The sequence below is a fragment of the Betta splendens genome, chromosome 24 (assembly GCF_900634795.4).
Source record: "Betta splendens chromosome 24, fBetSpl5.4, whole genome shotgun sequence".
In the NCBI taxonomy this organism is placed as follows: Eukaryota; Metazoa; Chordata; class Actinopteri; order Anabantiformes; family Osphronemidae; genus Betta; species Betta splendens.
The window spans coordinates 10,537,698-10,557,064 of record NC_040901.2 but is presented as its reverse complement, the minus strand read 5'-3'; the positions used below and the strand labels follow the sequence as shown (position 1 = coordinate 10,557,064).

The 19,367-nt window shown below is 49.8% G+C and overlaps 2 protein-coding genes across 2 annotated transcripts; one reads left to right on the top strand and one right to left on the bottom strand.

Moving 5' to 3' along the window:
- The first annotated feature begins 326 nt into the window (after positions 1-326).
- On the top strand, positions 327-7,783 carry mideasa (mitotic deacetylase associated SANT domain protein a). Its single transcript, XM_029141409.3, has 13 exons — positions 327-837; positions 1,281-2,983; positions 4,019-4,231; positions 4,317-4,662; positions 4,745-4,811; positions 4,887-5,029; positions 5,118-5,221; positions 5,313-5,388; positions 5,479-5,567; positions 5,641-5,784; positions 5,939-6,055; positions 6,197-6,363; positions 6,888-7,783. Exons 2-13 carry the CDS (start codon positions 1,499-1,501, stop codon positions 7,144-7,146), a joined length of 3,210 nt encoding a protein of 1,069 aa, XP_028997242.1. The 5' UTR covers positions 327-837; positions 1,281-1,498; the 3' UTR covers positions 7,147-7,783.
- Positions 7,784-13,486: 5,703 nt separating this feature from the next.
- Positions 13,487-19,022, bottom strand: kcns3b (potassium voltage-gated channel, delayed-rectifier, subfamily S, member 3b). The gene is made up of 2 exons (XM_029142071.3): positions 18,873-19,022; positions 13,487-18,423 (listed from the first exon to the last, which is right to left on the bottom strand). Exon 2 carries the CDS (start codon positions 18,417-18,419, stop codon positions 16,929-16,931), a length of 1,491 nt encoding a protein of 496 aa, XP_028997904.1. The 5' UTR covers positions 18,420-18,423; positions 18,873-19,022; the 3' UTR covers positions 13,487-16,928.
- Between the last annotated feature and the right edge of the window lie 345 nt (positions 19,023-19,367).

The window sequence follows — 19,367 nt, the reverse complement described above, 5'->3', positions numbered from 1 at the left end:
GATTCTTGCACTAATTAAAATCTATTAGCAGAAAACAATTTATTGGCAAATAGTATAATGACAATATATATCAAGCGTTTAGATATACATATATATAATATGCACCCTATTTCAACTATTTTAACTATCTGTGCCTGTGGGGGTCCCTTGTAGTTAACCCAGTAAAATCCTAGCTACGGCCTTGTTTTCAACTGCTTCCGTGTAATGGAGCTAGACTCCGCTCTCCGGAGCAGCCACGGCGACAAAACAATCGCACACTGATACGGCGATGGGCGTGGCCGGGAGGCCTGATTGGATAACAGGATGTCCGTTGAGCTGTTTTGGGGTGAGGCGGTGCGTTCGGGGACGCACAACTTTCTGCGTGTTTGCGCAGTTTCACCGCATGTCACACGCTCTGGATAGACACAAATAGCAACTTGACACCCGCCGCATCGACTGCAGCGCGTCGGAATCGGCGGAAGTACCCGAGCGGGCCGCGGCACGGCAGAGTTTCCACGCAGTCGCCGTGTCGCGCGGGGCTTGCTCGTTGTTGCGGGGAGAAAGTTGTGGACATGTTTTCCTGGAAGTGCACGGTCGGACGGGTTCCGTGTGCAGCACTGTAACCGCGGCGGTGACGAGCCTCTCCGGCCCGTCGGGACGTCGGAGCGTTTCTTTTCCGTGTGTTAGTAAAGTCACCCGTGCGCCATATTGTGCGCCGTGAAACTCGAGGGAAAGTTGTCAGAGTTATGACATTCGCTGCGCGCAGTCCCTGTATGGAGCTGCACGCAGTCGACTTTGCTCGAAGCCAAAGTGACTCCGCGGAGCTGGTCGCGGACCGCTCTCGGCTCCGCTCATAAGGTAAATGCGGCGTGTTTAAGCGGTGCGCACTAATCTGCTTCGGCGCTTAACCCGCGTTCTGCTCGTCAGGCGCTTCCTCGTTTCTGCTTTTTTCTTGACACAACATCACTGGCTATCAGTCGGGTGATTGCACGAGCCCCTTCGTTTCCTGTATTTCTCGTTACGCCAAATGGCAGCTCGCACCGTGGGCGCGTGCTCGCGGGCTGTCGCCACAGAACTTAGCAGCTTATAACCGCTCTCGCGCAAGCACCTGGACGCAGAGATCGAGCCAGCGTCCGTCCGCCTCTCCAGCAGACATGCTCTCGTTGTGTTTTCACTTTAGTGACTGGTCTCTGCGCTGCTGTAGGCCTCGGTTTCCTTTTTGCTGCAGGCGAGTTGCAGACCTCGTATGTTCGCCCTCGTCGAGGTGAGAACGTGTCTAACCCACTCCTTTCTCTCACAAGGTCCTGCGCCCGGAGAGGATGAGAAGAATGGACGCGCAAACTTGAGACATTTGATTCTGGACGGATGGTCGCATGCGCCCCTCATAGCACTCTCCTGTGGGATTAATATTTCCTCCCAGAATACCTCTGTGTACACAATTACGCAAAGCATATCAACAACGAGCAGGAAAAAAAAACACTAAGGGAAGCAGGGACCGTTTTGCCCACGCGGACTTACTATGAGTCTTCCTCTCCAAGTAAATACTGACAAAAGTGGCAAGCATCGGGCTGCAGCCATGAAAGAGCCCGTGCGGCATTCAGGGGAGGATTATTATGGTATGGGACCTCCAGTTTTAGAGTCAAGCCACGGTGACTCCTCTAGCAGCGCTGCTGTTTATAACCCGGAGAAAGGGCCCCAATGCATGCCGCACTTTCAAGAGGCTCCTGTAAAGCAGTGGATGTCCCAGGACCCCATACAGGCCCCCAACTGGTCTCAGGAAGCTCCCGTGGCCCCCTGGGGCCAGAACCTCACGTTCACCCCGCCCATGTACGCGGGGACGAACGTCAGGGCTCAGATGGCGTTCCACAAAGGGGTCCACGAGGGCGTGACTCTGCCAATGGGAGGCGAAAACCAGCTGCCAGGACCTGTGGAGGTTTACAGGGATGCCCCCCAGGGCCAAGCTCAGGGACGGGGGCTGGATTGGGATCAGCACGCCATGCACCAGGCTCAGCTGCAGGCCTATCAGCATGGCCACAAAGGTGTAGAGCTTCAGGGTCAGCCCCACGTGCCGCCTCACACTTTGCAGGGGCCCATGCTGCAGCCCTTCCAGCCAACATTTCGGCCCAACAAGCAGCAGTTCCCATCTGGCTTTTATTCCGTCTTTCCCGGAAACAAGGCACTGCAGAGTCTGACGTATGGGGAGCAGCCCAAAAGTCAGCAACAGCTCATGCACCAGATGCAGCAGCAGCAGCAGCAGCAACAGATGCATCACAGACAGCAGCAGCAGCAGCATCAACAACAGTTGCATCAACAGCATCTACAAATGCATCAACAGCAGCAGCAACAACTGCAGCAGCAACAGCATCAAATCCAACAGCATCAAATGCAGCAGCAGCAGCTGCAGCAAATTCAGCAACAGTATCACCAGCAGCAACTCCAGGAGCGACAGCAACAAATCCAGCAAATGCAGCAGCAGCAGCAGATGCAACAACAGAGCGTGCCACAGCCAGAAACGACACAACTCCAGATGCCCCCAAAGCAGCAGCCGGCCCAAAGCTTTGCAACCTATCCGTCTCCCGACGCGTGTCCGCCGGATCCTGCGTGTAAAAAGGAAGACGTCAAACCAGTGGAGCCCCAGCGGAAACCGGAAGCTCCCGCCTGCGCCGCGTCCGCGCCCTGTGCCGAGAAGCCAGCGGCGAACCCGGCGGACGGCGCCGCCGAGGCCCAGCAGGCGGCGCCCCGGCGCTCGCGCCGCCTGTCCAGAGAGGGACAGTCCCCGCTCGGCCCCCCCGCCGCCAACGTGTGGGCCCAAGCATCAAAAGAGCCGGCGCCGTCGCAGAACGGCGTGGCCGGCGTGCAGAGGCCCGGGGAGAGCCAGGGGCCGGCGGGGTCAGGGGTCATCCAGACCACCAACAGGAGACGGAGGGCGTCCAAGGAGATCAACCTGGAGACGCTGGCCCAGAAGGCGTCCGAGATGGAGTCCTTGCCCGCCAAAACGCTCAAGGTTAAACGCATGCACTCATTTCATGGCGTTAGATCGTTTCAACCGGGGCGGTTTTGCAGCGACACCGCGTAAATTGCCTCGAGTCGAACCTGAAATCTGTGCAAGCAGCAAATTTGTCGAGCAGCAAAGAGGAAGGAGCCTGTTTCAGTGTAGGACTTCCTTATGGTTAGCGACGTGCTTTTCCTGGGGCTGTACTGGACCTCTGCAGCGGTTGGGCCCCAGCGGTCGCATGCAGCCGTCAGTCGCGCACACCCAGCTACTGGTGCAACCTGAAAAACGACCACGGGAACAAGATTGATAGTTTTAGATTGAAGAGATTGCTCCTGTTTTACCAATGTAAGAAAGGTGAAGCTCTTGAGCTTGTTCTTCTGGATTCACACTGTTTACATTCTGAATGGCACACCCACGACAGCAGCTCGTTTATTTAGCTTTTGCTTTAGCAGTTTAGTTACAGATGCACTGAAGACAAAGTGATTCGAAAAGTTTCGTTTTTTTTAATCGCCGTTTTCTCAAGACCTCGGAGCCCACGGCGCCGCCGAGGGCTCCATGCGGCGGCTGCATGCTGGATGTACAGTTGGAGCAGCTGCATGTCTGCACACCTCCACATTCCTCAGGCTCTTGTTCAGTCACTCAGCAGAGCCAGGGAGGGGCAGAGCTGTCAGCCTGCACGGCTACACTCCTTAACACACACCAAACAGGTTTAATATCGCCCGCTGCTCGCAGTCCAGAGCTGCTGCGTTGTGGTGAGCGAGCGGCAGCGTCCTGGTTTGGATGACGCATTTCTGATTTTGTTTGACTGACGCCAACAGAAGTTTGGATTATGAAAATGTAATCAGCCAGAACAGAAACTTCATATAAGAAGTTCATACATGTATTTTAAGGAGGAAAATAAATGTAGCTGGTGACACGTCCTGTAAACTCACCAATGCTTCCTCCTTTTATTTTTCATGTCTCGACCCCTTTCTGCCTCTTCCACTTCCCCTATTTTCTTTTACTTTTTCTTTTCCATCTCCTTTTATCTTCACACTTCCTCAGCAGGAGGATGGCTCCTCGGGCAAGCAGGCCGCCATGATGCCCCTGGTCATCCCCGTGTCGGTGCCGGTCCACAGGGGCCAGCCGGAGAGTCACGGCGCCTGGGCTCCGGGACGGCCCGCCGAGCGGCCCGCGGGGCAGCCTGAGCGGAAGCCCTCCGTCATCGTGGCCCGTCGGCGGTCCATCAGGAACACCATGACTGAGACCGTTGGTCAGGTCAGTAGCGTAGCTGTTGAAACACTTCGAAACAAGTGTTTATGATTCTGATGGGGCCCTATCTATTGTTCCCTCCACTATGCAGGATGCAGAGAGCGATGCAGGGCTGGATGAGGATGGGAAGTCCAAGCTAAAGCGCAGGCCGCGCCCGGAGCCTCTCATCATCCCTACTCTAGCCAAGCCGTCCACCTTCATCCTCCCATCGGTTTACTCCAGCATCACGCCCCACCAGAGCAACCTGCGCTCCCCAGTCCGCCTGCCCGACAACCCCCTCACCCGGCCCCCGTACACGCCCCCCCCCATCCTGTCTCCCGTGCGCGAGGGCTCGGGACTCTACTTCTCCGCCTTTCGGACCAACATCGCCGTGACCAACAAAATCCTGCCACCCGTGGTTACGCCCAAGTCCGCCACGCGCAGCCTGTTGCGCTCCAGTACGTCCTGGATGTTATGTTCAGTCGTAACCACCGCGTCTCTCAGATGTAAAGTAAGCTTTTGTTAAATTGTGTCTTTCAGCAAGCTCAGAGGAAACCCCACCTGTCCTGCCCCTGATCACTGATGCTACTCCTGTTAGCCTCGAACCGTGAGTATCCATTGTCAAAAACACCATCACCTCCCCCTTTTTGCCTCTAATCTCCTGTTTTGTGGCACCATCCAGGCGCATCAACATCGGGCTGCTGTACCAGGCAGAAATTCCTGAGCTGCGAGATCAACCGTCCTCTCAGACAGACGAGCACAAGGCGGACCTGGTTTGGCTTCCTGTGAATGACGGCCACCTAAAACCGAGCAACAGTGACAGCGGTGAGGGTCTAACATCACATGTCACTCTCTGAAAAGTCTGTCATTTGCTTTAAAAGCATCCCTGCAAACGTGTCTTATTTATGTCTAGTGGCGGATTTGATGAACATGGCTTGTTCCAGTGTGCTCAGAGGTGGAGGAACCAACCAGGAGCTGGTTTTACACTGTTTACACGAATGTGGAGGTGATTTCCTCGTAAGTAGCCCCTTTTAACAACGACGGCGGGCTCTCATCAAAACCTTAAATGTATTTAATGTAATTCACACACACTGATATTGATTTCAAGGAAACGCTGGGGCGTTTGATGCTTCAGGACCCAGTTTTCCCCAAAGGCCATCACCTTACAGCTTATCACTACTCAGGTGAGAGCTGCAGGTCATTTCTGTCCTCGTTCAGGTTTTATGACTCTCGTAACCTTACGGTTGATTTTATGGCCTATGATTTAATCGCAGGTTCCGACAGATGGACTGCAGAAGAGAAGCGCTACTTCAACAAGGGCATCTCTGCATATAGGAAGGACTTCTTCCTGGTGCAGAAGCTGGTGGGCTTCTTTTTGTCCTGCAGCATAAAAATAATACCAACACTTACTAACCACAGTTATTTTTGTTTAAAAGGTGCGCACCAAGACTGTGGCTCAGTGCGTAGAGTTTTACTACACATACAAGAAGCAGGTGAAGGTTGGTCGCAGTGGGATTTTAACCTTCGGACCCACTGACTCACCGATGGAAAAGCAACCCGAGGCAGTGATGGATGTTAAGGTAGCGTAAATCAGCTGAGACGCTGCTCTTGTGTGAAAGCTTTTATACTTTTCATGGATTTGGGTGGATTGTGCTGATGTAAGGAGAGGCCAAACCGTGCTCATAGGCCTTGAATGTGTTACCATGAGAGATTTGCACACTTGATTTGTTACAGAGTTCACAGCAGCAACAAGGAGAGGCTGACAGAGATGACAGGAAGGATGTTTCTTATGAGCAGATCGAGAGCAACCACCAGGCCAGAGTCGCTCAGTCACTACAAGCTCATGACTATGTATGTTTTACACTTTATAGAAGCGCTGGAACTAACTTTGCTCCATCCTTTTGACCTTTAGTTACTTTTTTTAGAGTTGTTGTCGATGGACTGTTTTGATCCCTTCAGTCTGAAACTTTCCCACTTTTTTCTATACTCCAGGCAGGAACAGTGCTGGTGATTAAAGAGCCGCACAGCGTAAATAAGGAGGCTACTCCTCCTCCAGCACCCCACAAGCCTCGGGCCGAGCCTGCGGCAAAGAAGAGCCGAGCACCAGCGAAGCCCACGCAGGATCCAGATGCAGTGTTTCCATGCAAGAAATGTGGCAGGTAACGGTCATCACCAAGCTGCTTTATTGACAGAAGGAGACTTTGATAGAATCTAACATGACATGGTTTAGGTTTACATGTAACCAAAGAGAATCAGAAAAACTATTCTCAAACTATTAGAACATTGAAATCAGTCTGTTGAATTCAATGCTTTATTGCACAATGGTTTGAAGGTGCATAAGAAAAGAATAAATGAACTTTTGCCCACATATTTAAGTATCAGACTTGTTTACGCTGCCCTTGACTGATTAGTGAAATTGTTGCGATGTGTGATGAATGCTGGGAGAGGCCCCAGTCAGCAGTGATTCCATGGAAGTCTGCAGTTTTTACTGGGTCAAGACATGAGTCATTATTTACACAGATTATAACAAGTATGCCTCAAAGTTCAAAGTGCAGTCTGTTTTTTCTCAGTTTCATTTTGTGTGTAACAGTATTGAATTTTGTAATATTGATAATCTAAATAAGCCAGGGATGTGTTTGCATGTGTTCGCTGACTGCTGCATTACTTTCTTCCCATATTAAAGGGTGTTTTATAAAGTGAAGAGTCGAAGCGCCCACATGAAGAGCCACGCTGAGCAGGAGAAGAAGGCTGCAGCGCTGCGTCAGAAGGAGGAGCAGGCAGCGGCTGAGGCTCACGCCCGGAAGGCGGCGGCGGCGGCGGCAGCAGCGGCGGCCGCGGCTGCAGCTCATCACGAAGGAAGTGGGAACGGAGTGACGGAGCAGGTCAGCAGCCAGGAGGACTCGACGGAAGGGGAGGATGACAACGATGAAGACTGGCACTGAGGGCTTCAAAGAAACAAACCAATGAGGGAGGGGGTTGACGGGTGAATGGTGGGTAGAGGTGTGGAATGATTCAAGGAGGGAGGGTTCCGAAAAAAAAAAAGCACAAGATAAAAGCTTTTAAGTCTTCCTCGTAATCTTTCACTCCTTTTACTGTCCGGAACTGTGTTTTTAGCTTTATACCATTCAGCTCGGCAGTTACACTCCACGTGTTCACATTTATAGCTTTTAAATATTCAGAGGAAGTTTATTTTTTTGTAAATGCACTTATAATGTAGGCTTCAGCTTTTGCCATTAATGCCTTTTTATATTCATTATTTAACTGAATATATGTCAAAATATAATACTTTTGCATTGTGGGGCCTTGATACATGTATAATTCAGAAAGAATATAAAAAAACTAATTTCTCACCTTTATGACAGCAGACCTTTTTTTCAGACTTCCAGCATTTATAGGTTGGCTGTGCACTTCTCCAATTAAGGGACCTTTGAAATAATGTACAAAAAAAGTATGCGTCAGATTGTCATATATTTATGATACTGCATTTTTCAATAATTTGGTAATATTGAAACTAATCATGTTTGCTGCAATGAAACCTGTAAATTGAAAAGTTTATTAAAATCTTTATTACTGTACAAATGTCTCTCGTGACACTAATGTGCATGGCTTAGTTCAGCCACTAGGTGGCGCCAGACGTTGAATAGGTTTCTTTGAGAGCTTGAGAAAGGGTCTTGCATAAAATATGAGACTTTATAGGCCGCCCTTTACAACATAAGAGCTAACACCTGGTATTGTAATTTGGTCTTATCCAGTCATTTTATAGGGTGATCATTCTCGTCATCGTTAAGGCCTAAAAAGTCAAGTTATCCTTCAGAAGCTGGTCTGATCAAATAAATGTTGACACAGCTCAGCCATTTAGAAAACATGCCCAGTAAATGGATGTGCCGCTTGTTTGCCTCAGGAGATGAGATGCAGGGCATATTGCTGCGAGACGGCAGAGAGCCGGGTGGCCTTGTTTCTGTCTGACAGCTCTTGTTTACTCTCCTACAATCACAGAGACTGCGTCGTGGCTGCTGGATGAATAGAGTAAGTTATAATGTGTAGGTTTAAATCCTGCACATTTCATTGCATGTTTTAATGTGGGATAATTTGAACCGTTTATTCTGTGTCCATCATTTCTATTGGTTAACAGCTGATCTGAGACAGGGACCTTTGATTCATACTTAACCCACTGGCAGAAGCTTATTTTTGTAGCACAGGTTCCATGGACCCAACCTGCTGCCTTGAAATAAGACAAACTTGTGCTTTCTTCTTTTCAAGCAAGCCTGTCCATAATGAGAATTTTTGGTTTTTAGCGTAAAAGTAAAGCTGCTCTTTTTTCTCCTCCAGTTCATATTATGGCTCTTGTGTTGTCAGTTCACTGTCTGTGTATTCAGTGACTTACAGTGAGGATCAAATATCTTCCCTGGGTACTCGGCCCCATTACAATCCCCAGTTACATGGACGCAGTAAAACAGGTTAGGGATAGAGGAGATGAGGACATTATGAGGCAGACTAACAAACAGCAACAGAGACAAGGACCAAACACTGAATCAATGTCACTAAATGTCAGCAAGACAGATGAGAAGATCAATGGTTGTGGGCCGGGGTCAGTTCTGATGCAAACTGAAAATCTGCAGATTATTTATGTGCAACCACTCAGCTATAAAACTTTGATTATCTTCTGGGCTTGACCTCTGAAGCTGCAGGTCAGTGACAGTCCTGCAGTTAGTTACCACCACGCACATGTAGCTCTGTGGAGTCAGAAACCCTATCATAAAATATTACATTTATAAAAAACACTGTGAAGCTAAATTTTATAGCTAATGGAAGAATTCAAATACATTTTCAAATAATTATTTACAGCGGTTGTAATGAAAATAATGAAACTTTACATTGCTTGTCAAGATCCTATAAAGATGTCAGATGTAAATATCTATACACGTAGGTATAGGATTCCTTTGACTGAGTGCCAACTGAGTGACTGCAACCAACGATCCATTAACCGAAGCACAAGAAATGAACTGACAGCCCATTTCCGACTTTTCGTAGATGCAGGATAAATCTGCCGGAGGCCGTTCGGTTACAGATCCAAAATGAGCCTGTCAGCTCCAAAACACTGAGCCTGTCTCAGTTTTTGTGTCCGTCAGAACGACTGCAGCTCTGGCAGAGACGGACGCATCACCACATAAAACACTGCCGACAGGCCGTGGGTGGCGGTGGAACAGTTTCCTGGATGACATCATATTATAAATGATCAAATGAATGGCACCGTCATCAAAACAACTTCAGACTGACTGACATTCAATGAGCTCTTGTCAAGGTTTTACATTCTATATAATCAAAGCCTGTCGCCTCTCAGAGGGCTCAGGGGCACCCCTGCCCCCCTCACTAACGCCACCCCTGCTGCAAACACCAAACTACATTTGCATCATACGATCATATTAGCTGGAACCTTTGTCAGTGAGTCACATTATGGGGTGGAGAATCTCCTCATTCTGCTTGACGTAATGCTGATAACAAGGCTCATGATCTCGTGGAGGTCACCCGCGTCCAGCTGTCCTTGACGCGGAGCCGCAATCGCTCCGTGTGACCACCGTCAGTGACATTGAGGCGCGTCGTCATCAGGCCTGACCTCTTGGCTCGTGACCGTCGTCCTCGCCCGCGGCGCCCGCGGCGTTTTACAGCCAGGTCTCCTCGGCCGTACCTGCTCTCGCGCCGCAGCTCGCCGTGATGGAATTAAAGCCATTCGTCAGTATTTCAGCTGGAGTCAGCAGCGTTGCTCTTACGGTTATGCAAATGGGCCCTCACTACAGCCCATTCACCGCCAATGGAGCGCGGCGGTGAAACAGAAATGGAGCGCGTCTCGCGTGCTCTGCCTCTGTTTCACACATGCACTGGATGCTGCTGTTGGGGAGGAGGCCCGTCCCTCTTCTGTTGAGGGAAACAGCCAAGTCGTGGGTGATATTAAATTCCAATATACATATTTGCTTTCTTGGCAAGAGGAGGCAGCAGTTTTGATATTACTCTCATATCTGAGCCACCCGGCAGCTCCAGTTAGCATAAAGAGTGGAACAGGCGGCCTGAGCAACGTGGAAGGTAACAATCAGCGTTCCAGTGGGATATGTTTTCATCGAGCTCAGCATAAAAAGGAATAAATGCCTCCTCAGATGTGAAAGTGCAGGGAGAAGCCGGACCTCCCTCCTTGTTTGTCACATGAACTCTTCCTTTATGACTCTGCAAAACGAGCAGCCCGGGCGGCCAAAGGATCCGTGAGTGAGAGAGGCGCGCGCTGCTGCCAAACGCAGCCACTCCGCTGTAAGTGCTCTCCATTCAGCCCTGCATCCCCGAACGCTGCCAAGCTTCCCATGAGCAAGGCCTCGGCCTCGTCCTACACGGGTCACCTTTTAAACGTCGGTCTCCACGAAAGTGCGTGATTTACTGCAACACTGGTCTGATGCAAGTCCAACGTCACACAAGTGTAGCTGTAATAATAATTGTTATTGTAATAATATGATAAAGGATAGGAAAACGAACAAATGCTTCACTGGAGGGTTATTTCAGAGCCAAAATCCACATCAGCATGTTTTCTCTCTGCATGAAGATGTTTCCTCTAAAAGGCCTGACTTGACAGTTTTTAGCTGGGTCTCTGTTCTGTTCAATGTTGCTGTGATTCATCACTAGATGTGACGGATCCTGAATTAGTCATCTATCAGAAAGTCATCAACATGCGGCCTTCTCCCCTTTGAGCGGAGGTGATGCAGCGGTCGAGATGCTCCCATTCGTCTCCATGAATCACTGTTGGCTCCGGTCGCCCCTGTGTCTCTCTCACACCTCCCTCTCCTCCCCCGCCGCAGCGACGAAGCAGCATCTGTACATCCCGGCGTGATGGAGTGTCAGCCCGCATCAGCACCGATGCAAACCGGACGATGGCTCCTGATTTGTTGAAATCGGGAATTCTTGGGCGCTCCGCTCCTGTGATTGATCCGGGCACGCAGCCAGCGCTCCATTAGCAAACAAGCTGAGCTGGGAGCTGCATGATGGGACTGCAATGAGGGCCCACTGCTATTTCTAACAGGCTCATCTGACCCTCATCTGACATCTTCACTATTATTTATTCGAGTATAAGCAATACTTTTAGCATTAAGTCACTAATGAGATTAAATTAACTCACGCTGGGTCAGAAAAGGCAAACAGATGCGTTTTTCAAAATGAAGAACAGCTTCAGCACTGATGTCAGGACTGGAGATGCCTCGTCGCATAAGCCAACACGTTTCTATCACAACATTCAGTTTTGATGCTTGTCTGAAATACACCAACAAGCAGCTGCAGGAACAAAAACCAATAAAGCACAAGATTCACAAACTGCAGTTTTACTTGGCTTCTCCATTCTTATTTCTTTGTTCTGACGTGTTTGGATGCAGAACCGAAGACAACATCACTTTCTTGTATAGTTAATCAATAGAAACATTTTCCACCGCGTCTTGGAGCGATTTAAATCAGACTTATTGTCTCCTATCGGCTGCACACAATGATGTTATTTCAATTTGCTTAGTGGCTACGCTGGGCTCCCTTCGAGCTATTAACCAAGACGATTTCTCTGTCCGAGAGTGCTTTCTCTGTTTACATGTGCAGGTAAATACTCTGGCGCTGTCCATTACACCCAGACTCTGGGCTCTTATTTAAACTCAGCAACAGCTCCACTATCACTCACATCTTGAGGCCAACATAAACAATTCTCTGCAGCTGCGAAGATATTTGTTTATAACAATGTATAAATTTGGGAATCATGTAATACACTATTCATCTAATTCCTTCAATTGGGTTCCATTTATTTATAACTCGCCAGCTTAACAGATGTGATCCTGCAGGACACAACAACAGAAATCCCAACGACCAGTTTTGGTGAAGAGAACGACGGACTGGATAGAATCGTTTAAGCTAAAGGCTGAAATTAACACAAAAAAACCCTGTGCATTTCTTTAAGATTCAGTAAAGAAAAAAGGTCCTGTAGATGATCCTATTAATCACTTTGGCAAGAACCTTAAAAATAATTTTATGGACCATCAGACCAGAACGGCAGTCAAAAGCAGTTTTCCACTTTAAACCACATTAGTGTTTTGAGATAATCAAAAAAAAATCGAAAGTTATAAAATGCCCACAGTAATTACTGTGGCGCTTTAGAGTTCACAGATCTTTCACAACGTCCTCTGCTTGTGACATGATCAGATTTTGGCATCAACACCACCGTCCTCAGGAGATCACACCGAAAGCAGAGAGCGTTCGAGCCCGAGAGGTTCTGAGCAACAGGAGACGAATCAGAGAAACCTTTCATCATCCCTCTAGTTGCACTTTCACCTGTGGGTCGAACAGTTCACACCTACACCTTCAGCGACGTCCTACTCAGTCCTATGACACGAAGACAGACTACGGAAAATAGATCTATTTACATATTTGCAAAGGAAATTACTTCTCTAAGTATGTTTGGGCAACTGTGATTAATACAACTCGCAAATCAATTATCCAAGGTCATGGTCAGTTAATTAAAGCAGTTGCTGGGGCTCAATAATGCTTAGCAATGCAGCGGCCAATTACTCACTGAATAATGTCTTCAGAGCGCTCTTAAGTGCTTTTGGTCTTAAAAGTCAATTTCCATTTTAATGTTCAATCCAGTGCCACCAAGCGATGCCACTGGTGACTGGTTACACGCTGAATGATACCATGAGGTGCTGCTGTGCGGTAAGAGACACCGTGAGGAGGATGAGCCTGAGGCGGACGGACCTGCACACGAGCTTTGACAGAAAACCTTCATTTTGAACTTCTGGAGGCACCGGAGACAGAGTTCCCCCCTGTTTGGTGCCATCACTGCGCTCAGTGCAGAGATGCAGCAGATGCAGCTGATAGTTTATCACCAACGCGGCAGCGCGACAGCGTTGTGTGAGTTGTGTTGGTTTTATGGCGCTCTATTCATCACTCACTGACAGAAGCACTGGCTCCTCACACAAGTTTTCCACTTTAGCCTCATTTTAATGAACAGATATATGCTGAGGCTGCTCTCATTAAAGAGTACGATAAATGTGTGTCTCCGTTTTGGAAGCTTCTGCAGGTCTGAAGATATCATCATCATCATCCACATTAAAATGCATCAGATCAGTGCCGCTATGCGTCTGTTTAATTACATGCACATCATCATTACAGCTGCTACAACTCTCCACAGTCCTTTGCTGCGCGTCCTGCGGCAAGCTGTCAATGATCCAACAAAACAGCGGCTGAAAAGGAATCCAATAAAGCAATAGAGCCTCATTGATCTTCAATTACACGCTTTTATTGAGGCACCGAAAGGCTGAGTGGACACATTTACATAGTACTGGACATGCATTACGTGGCTGAGACACTTGACATCAGCTGCATGTTTTATGCTTTATGGTAAAAAGAAATCACGCTGCAGTAACTCGATGATGGCCTTTATGAATGCATGGATGCGTTTGGCCATTATGGGCTGAATTCATACATCTGTATGTGTCAGCAGCATGCATACGGACAGCAGATGTGCTGGTGTCTGAGGATGCACTTCCTCCCTCTTCATCCATGTGAGAATCTGGTGTCTTCGTCCTCTCATTCTACCCCGTCCCTCCTCTCTTCCTCGGATTCATTAGCGCGACTTGACGGCCTTTCTGCCCTCTTTTACTGCCTCCATTAAATCCTCGCTCTCCCCATCGCAACTCCCCACAGACGAGCAGGGCGTCGGTTCATCATCCCAGAGATGAGGCGCAGCACCGTACACAACATTTCTCATGCTGCCCACTTTGTCTTGACGGAGGGCCGGCCCGGTGCTCTCCGTCAGCTCCCTGTCACTCCAGACCTTGTTAATGAAATGTAAAGTCAGCGCAGATCACGCTGGTGGCGGCAGCTCGGATAAACCTATAAATGGACCCTCGTAAATAATGAAAGTGCATTATTACTCAAGCTGCTGATCCTGATTTTGGCTAAAGCAGAGCTTACGCACTCACAAATGAGGCAGCCGCGCGACGCTTCGGGCCGTGACCTCGCGTCACCTGTGCAATCAGTCGCCCCAGTGGAGTTCTGACCCGCGGGAGCACCGGGCCGAGGTCACGGCGTGTGCATCAAAGTGAAATATTTGCCCGGCGACACGCGGGACGCTTGATAATCTGCTTGTCCGCGTGCTGGCGGGTGCCAAGGGTTTTGTGGCCATCAGTGTAATGGCAGACAAGGGGAAGGCTAATAGACATGCTCTTCTTAATGGGATGAGCCACGAGGCACTGTCCAAGGAGAGGTGAAGGTGAGCGCAGCCTCTAGAGTCATCATCCAGGTGTGAAGTACTCATATCTGTATATTTCGACAAATCAGCCACATTGTTTTTGGGGGGATTTGCATTTTTATGTGTGCTTAAAAATCTCCCTGCTGTTTGGAGTGTTTGTGTGAAGGATGTGCTCATGGTGATGTCTGTCTCAGGCAATAAACACTCTGATATGCAGCTCCGGCCTGTGAAATTCACACTGACTACCGCAAGACACAGTAAATAAAAAACTCAATCTGGGCCTCGTCAAAAACAAATCTCAAATGTTTTACGATACGACACAATGTTGTGAATCTTCTTCTTCACAGTGTGTTGGCAACAATATATAGATGCAAATCAACGTGTGAAAGGCTCACGTCCCTGAGTCGAATGGAGCGGGTTTAATGAAACGCTGCAGCTAAGTAGCCTTGTCCGCGCAGGTTCGCTGTAATGAACCTCCTTCTGCAGCGGCTGAAGCTGAGCCTGAAACCACAGCGCTGCTGCTAATGGCTGAGAGGAAGCTCTGCGGTGAGCAGCGTCGCCGAACGCCTCTGATCAATAACGCTTTAGAACTTTATTTGCTGTCATTTAAAATTATGCACCTTAATATTTAGATGATAATATTAGATCACTTTGATTTATGTTTATATGATGGTGAGTGTGTATAAAGGGTACACTTTTACAGTAAGAGCTCCACATTCCTGTGTGCCTTTCACACATTCATCACTGCATGCGATGACCTTTTCCTCCCGTATGAAGTTCAAGAACAAATGCCTCCACGGACCCCGAGGCTTTGTGCGATATACAATTTCATGCGCTCACTAACAAATGTCAGATTTTTGAGGAAAAGATTTATGTTTGCTCTTCAAATACCTGAAGCGGAGGCCTGTTGTTGAACTGCGATGTCAGTGGGACAGTGGACTCTCACCAGCAGCATCGAACCTATAGCCGTGATCACGCGTATAAATCTCACAGATTGAGCAAAGATTAAATACATTTTATTGATCGGTTTTTACTTCCCACTCAGGAGCGTGAACACTGTTTCTGACAGTAATCCAATTGTGCAGCGGCGCCGTTTATCCCCAGTGTTTAATGCTGCAGCTCAGTCTGCTTCACAAGCAAACGTGCTTCCAGGTCCAGGCCAGAGGTTGACTCTCAGCCCAAGCACCAGGTCTCGGTCCAAACACAGTGGAACCCCCTCTGCTGAAAACTACCACCTTCAGCAGAACCACCGCGAAGCCTCGAGGCGCAGCGTAATGGGGAGGAACCAACATCCATTATGATGTGATGCTGGTGTCATTAGATCACAGAAAAACTAATGTCACTGTTCACTAGTGTTGAATAAAGATTACGGATTCACACCAACTACAACAAAATCAGTTTTTCATCAGTCATGAGCAGTTTGCTACAAAAAAAATCTGTATGTGTAATATAACTAATGTCTCTGACAATAAATAGCAGCTAACAAAGTGAAATTCTACCAGTGCAGCTACTATAACGAGGCCAATGGTCGGAGTCATTTACTACTGTTAGCAAATAATTTGGGACTAATGTGCTGCTCTGTTCGCGTCAGCGTTCGCTCACTGTCTCGCAGGTTTCGGATTCTGAAGCGAACGGTGAAGCGGCTCATGCACATCTGAGATCCCTGCAGAGAGGAGCTCACCCAAGCAGAGACAATGCCGCTGGACAGGAAATCAATGCTTTCAGGGAGGAAAAACACGGAATAGGGAAGAAAATAAGTCCACTCCTCGTTTTCACTGCATTTCAAAATTGCATTTCAATGATTTTGGCTTCACCTTTGTCGGGATGTAACAGTGGAGGTGTGTGTTTCAAATGAGCCTGAGCTGAGCCCTGTAATGTGAGTCCTGCGGTAAATGAGAGGCGCGTTTCTTCAGATCCACTGGGTTTTATTCATGTCCACATGAGTTTCCCCCCCGAGGAGTCCCCCAACATGCCAACACAAGGGTTAATGACGGACACCGGGGCTTCAGCGGCGCCGTGACGGAGTCGCGTCACCTTGTCTCTTCATGTTTTCGCCCTCTGACCCCCCACTCATGCAGTCGCCGCGGCATCGGTCAAGCGTCGACGTCCCACAGCGTTGTGTCATTCTTGACTGCAGTTGCCAAACTCCCTCTCTCTGTCTCAACTTTCAGGGAGCAGACAAATCAATACACCACATTACTCTGCAAAAGATTAACATTATGGCCTCCGACATGCATCATTGCAGTGTTCTCGAGCAGAAAATGGGCTCTCAAACCTCTGAGCAAGGCTCAGATAATTCCCGCTAGGTTCCCCGGTTTTAGTGACGCTGTATATTTCCGCCGCTCCTCCCCTGCAGAAGGAAAAAAAAAACATTCACGGCCCAGTATTTCTCTGTCAAATAGCAGGAGGAGACGGTGGAGGAAGGCAGGGTCAGTTACAGCCCCTCAGAGGAAAGGTGGGACTTGCTCACTGCGCTGCACTGTTCTCACACGTGCTGTTGTCGTACACCTCTATGTCCGGGAGGCTGGAGGCATCTGTGTTGTTGCCCGCCGAGCTCGTGCTATTCCTAAAGGCCAGACTCCCGATGAAGGGATACGCCGTCTCGAACAAGTCTCGGATGTTGTAATAAGGGAGTTCGGGGTCTTGCCTCTCGGGCTTGGTGATGCCCTGCCCCTCCATGGCTTTGTTCCTTTGATAGTACTTTGAGAACTTGTTGAAGATGATAGTGATGGGCAGAGCCACCACTAACAGGCCACAGACGATGCACAGGGTGGCCACTAGCTTCCCCGCTAGCGTCACTGGGCAGGTGTCGCCGTAGCCGACGGTTGTCATGGTAATCGTGGCCCACCACCACCCTAGAGGGATGGTGGCCAAATCCGTGTGCTCCTCCTCCTTCTCGGCGAAGTAGATGAGTGCGGAGAAGATGGAGATGCCCACGGAGAGGAAGAGGAGGAGCAGCCCCACCTCGTGGTAGCTGTGGCGCACGGTGGCGCCCAGCGCTCGCAGCCCGATGGAGTGGCGGGCCAGTTTGAGGATCCGGAGCACCCGCATGAGGCGCAGGACCTGCACCACCTTGCCGACGTTCTCCAGGTCCTCGTTCTCCTCGGCGTCCTCGTCGGCCGTCTCCAGGGCTAGCGTGGCGTAGAACGGCAGGATGGACGCCACGTCGATGATGTTGAGCGGGTTCCCGAGGAACTTCCTGCGGGAGGGCGCCACGATGAGCCGGATGAGGAACTCGGCGGAGAAGCAGGCGATGCAGATCTCCTCCAGGATGGCGAGGACCGGGTCCTCGATGGGCCGCTCGTTGTCGTCCACCTGCTGGAACTCGGGCATGCTGTGCACGCACATGGCGACGATGGAGGTCAGCACCACGCTGAGGGAGGCCACGGCGATGACCTTGGAGGCCCGGGAGTGACCCGGGTCCTCCAGTCGGAGCCAAACGTAGCTCCGCACCTCCCCGCACCAGGCGCCTTTGAACTTGGCCAGGTCCTTATCGAGAGCCGAGAGCTCCTCGAAGGAGGAGTCGAAGCTGGGCTGCTGATCGTCGCTCCGGACGTCCCAGTCCCTGTCCTCGATGTACTCCTTCCTCTCGTGGTACCAGTTGCTGCAGCAGGGGCTCAGGTGGAGCTCCTGGACGCCCCAGTACTCGATCTCCTGGCTGAAGGAGAAGACGCAGAACTCCTCCATCATGTGGATGCGACCCGTGTGGTAGAAGTTGAGCACGCAGAGGAAGACCCGGGGGTTCCTGTCGAAGTAGAACTCCCGCTCGGCCGGGCTGTAGTCGTCGCACAGCTCCAAGATGGCCGCCTCGCTCTGGCAGCGCAGCAGGCGCGCCAGGCGCGTGTGCGGGAAGCGGAGAAGCGTGTCCGGGGCCACCTCGTGTCGCACCCCTCCCACGTTGATGCGGACCTGGCGCTCCTCGTCGCTCTGCTGGTGGAGGATTTGGCCAAACCCCATGATCCTGATGAGACACACGCCAAGACATAACGTGACCTTTGCAGATTTATTTGCGGGAGGAGAGTCCGTACGTCTAACATCGAGCGCTCATTTGCACAAATATCTGTCAAGACGGCACATTAGTTGATCCAAGGGAGGGGGGGGATCAATAAACGGCACACACAGGAAATGGCTTGTGCTGAAGTGAGTGAAGAGGCGCGAGGTACTGTCACTTCTTGGAGAACTCAAGAGCAAGATTATCACCAGAAGAATCAAATTACAGAGCGCACTGAGCCCAGGAAATGAGAGGCAACAAGTTGAAGCTGATTCCGAGCATCAACGCCATTTCACAGCATGCGTAAAATCCCCAACAAGTCCTGTTCTAAACCTTTACGTCTGTCTGTGGTTTGACTTTTACATCTTCAATTATACACAATACTTCCATTAAGTGCAACATGCAAAGCTGCAACGTACCTGCACCCGGAGCCCTTCTTTCCATGAAAGTATGGTGAAGTCGGCGTGTTTTTCGCTTTTATTACATTCTCCCTCAAAGGCGGCGGAGGCGGCGGGTGAGGCTGAGGGGGGGAGAGCGCGGCGCTGCGGCTCCGCGGACGGGACAAGGAGCGCTGGAGGTGGGACAGCGGCGCGGCAGCAGTTTGTTCCCTTTTACAGGGAACAGGGAGGGGCGAGAGAGGAGGAGAGGGGAGGGAGGGAGGGAGTAAAGAGGAGGAGAGGGAGGGAGGGAGGGAGACTGCACAGATGTTGGAGCTCCCTGTGCAGTCTCACTCACTGGATGGTGTGTTTAACCTCAGATTGTGATTACAGCAGTCAGACATTAGGATCAGGTTCCAACCACTTGAAACACACGTTTAATGAGGGAAAAAGGTCCTGCATTATAATAAAGGTAAATATTACAGCATATTATATTCTATATCTGTATCATTTCATTCCTCTCAGTGCCCAGAGATG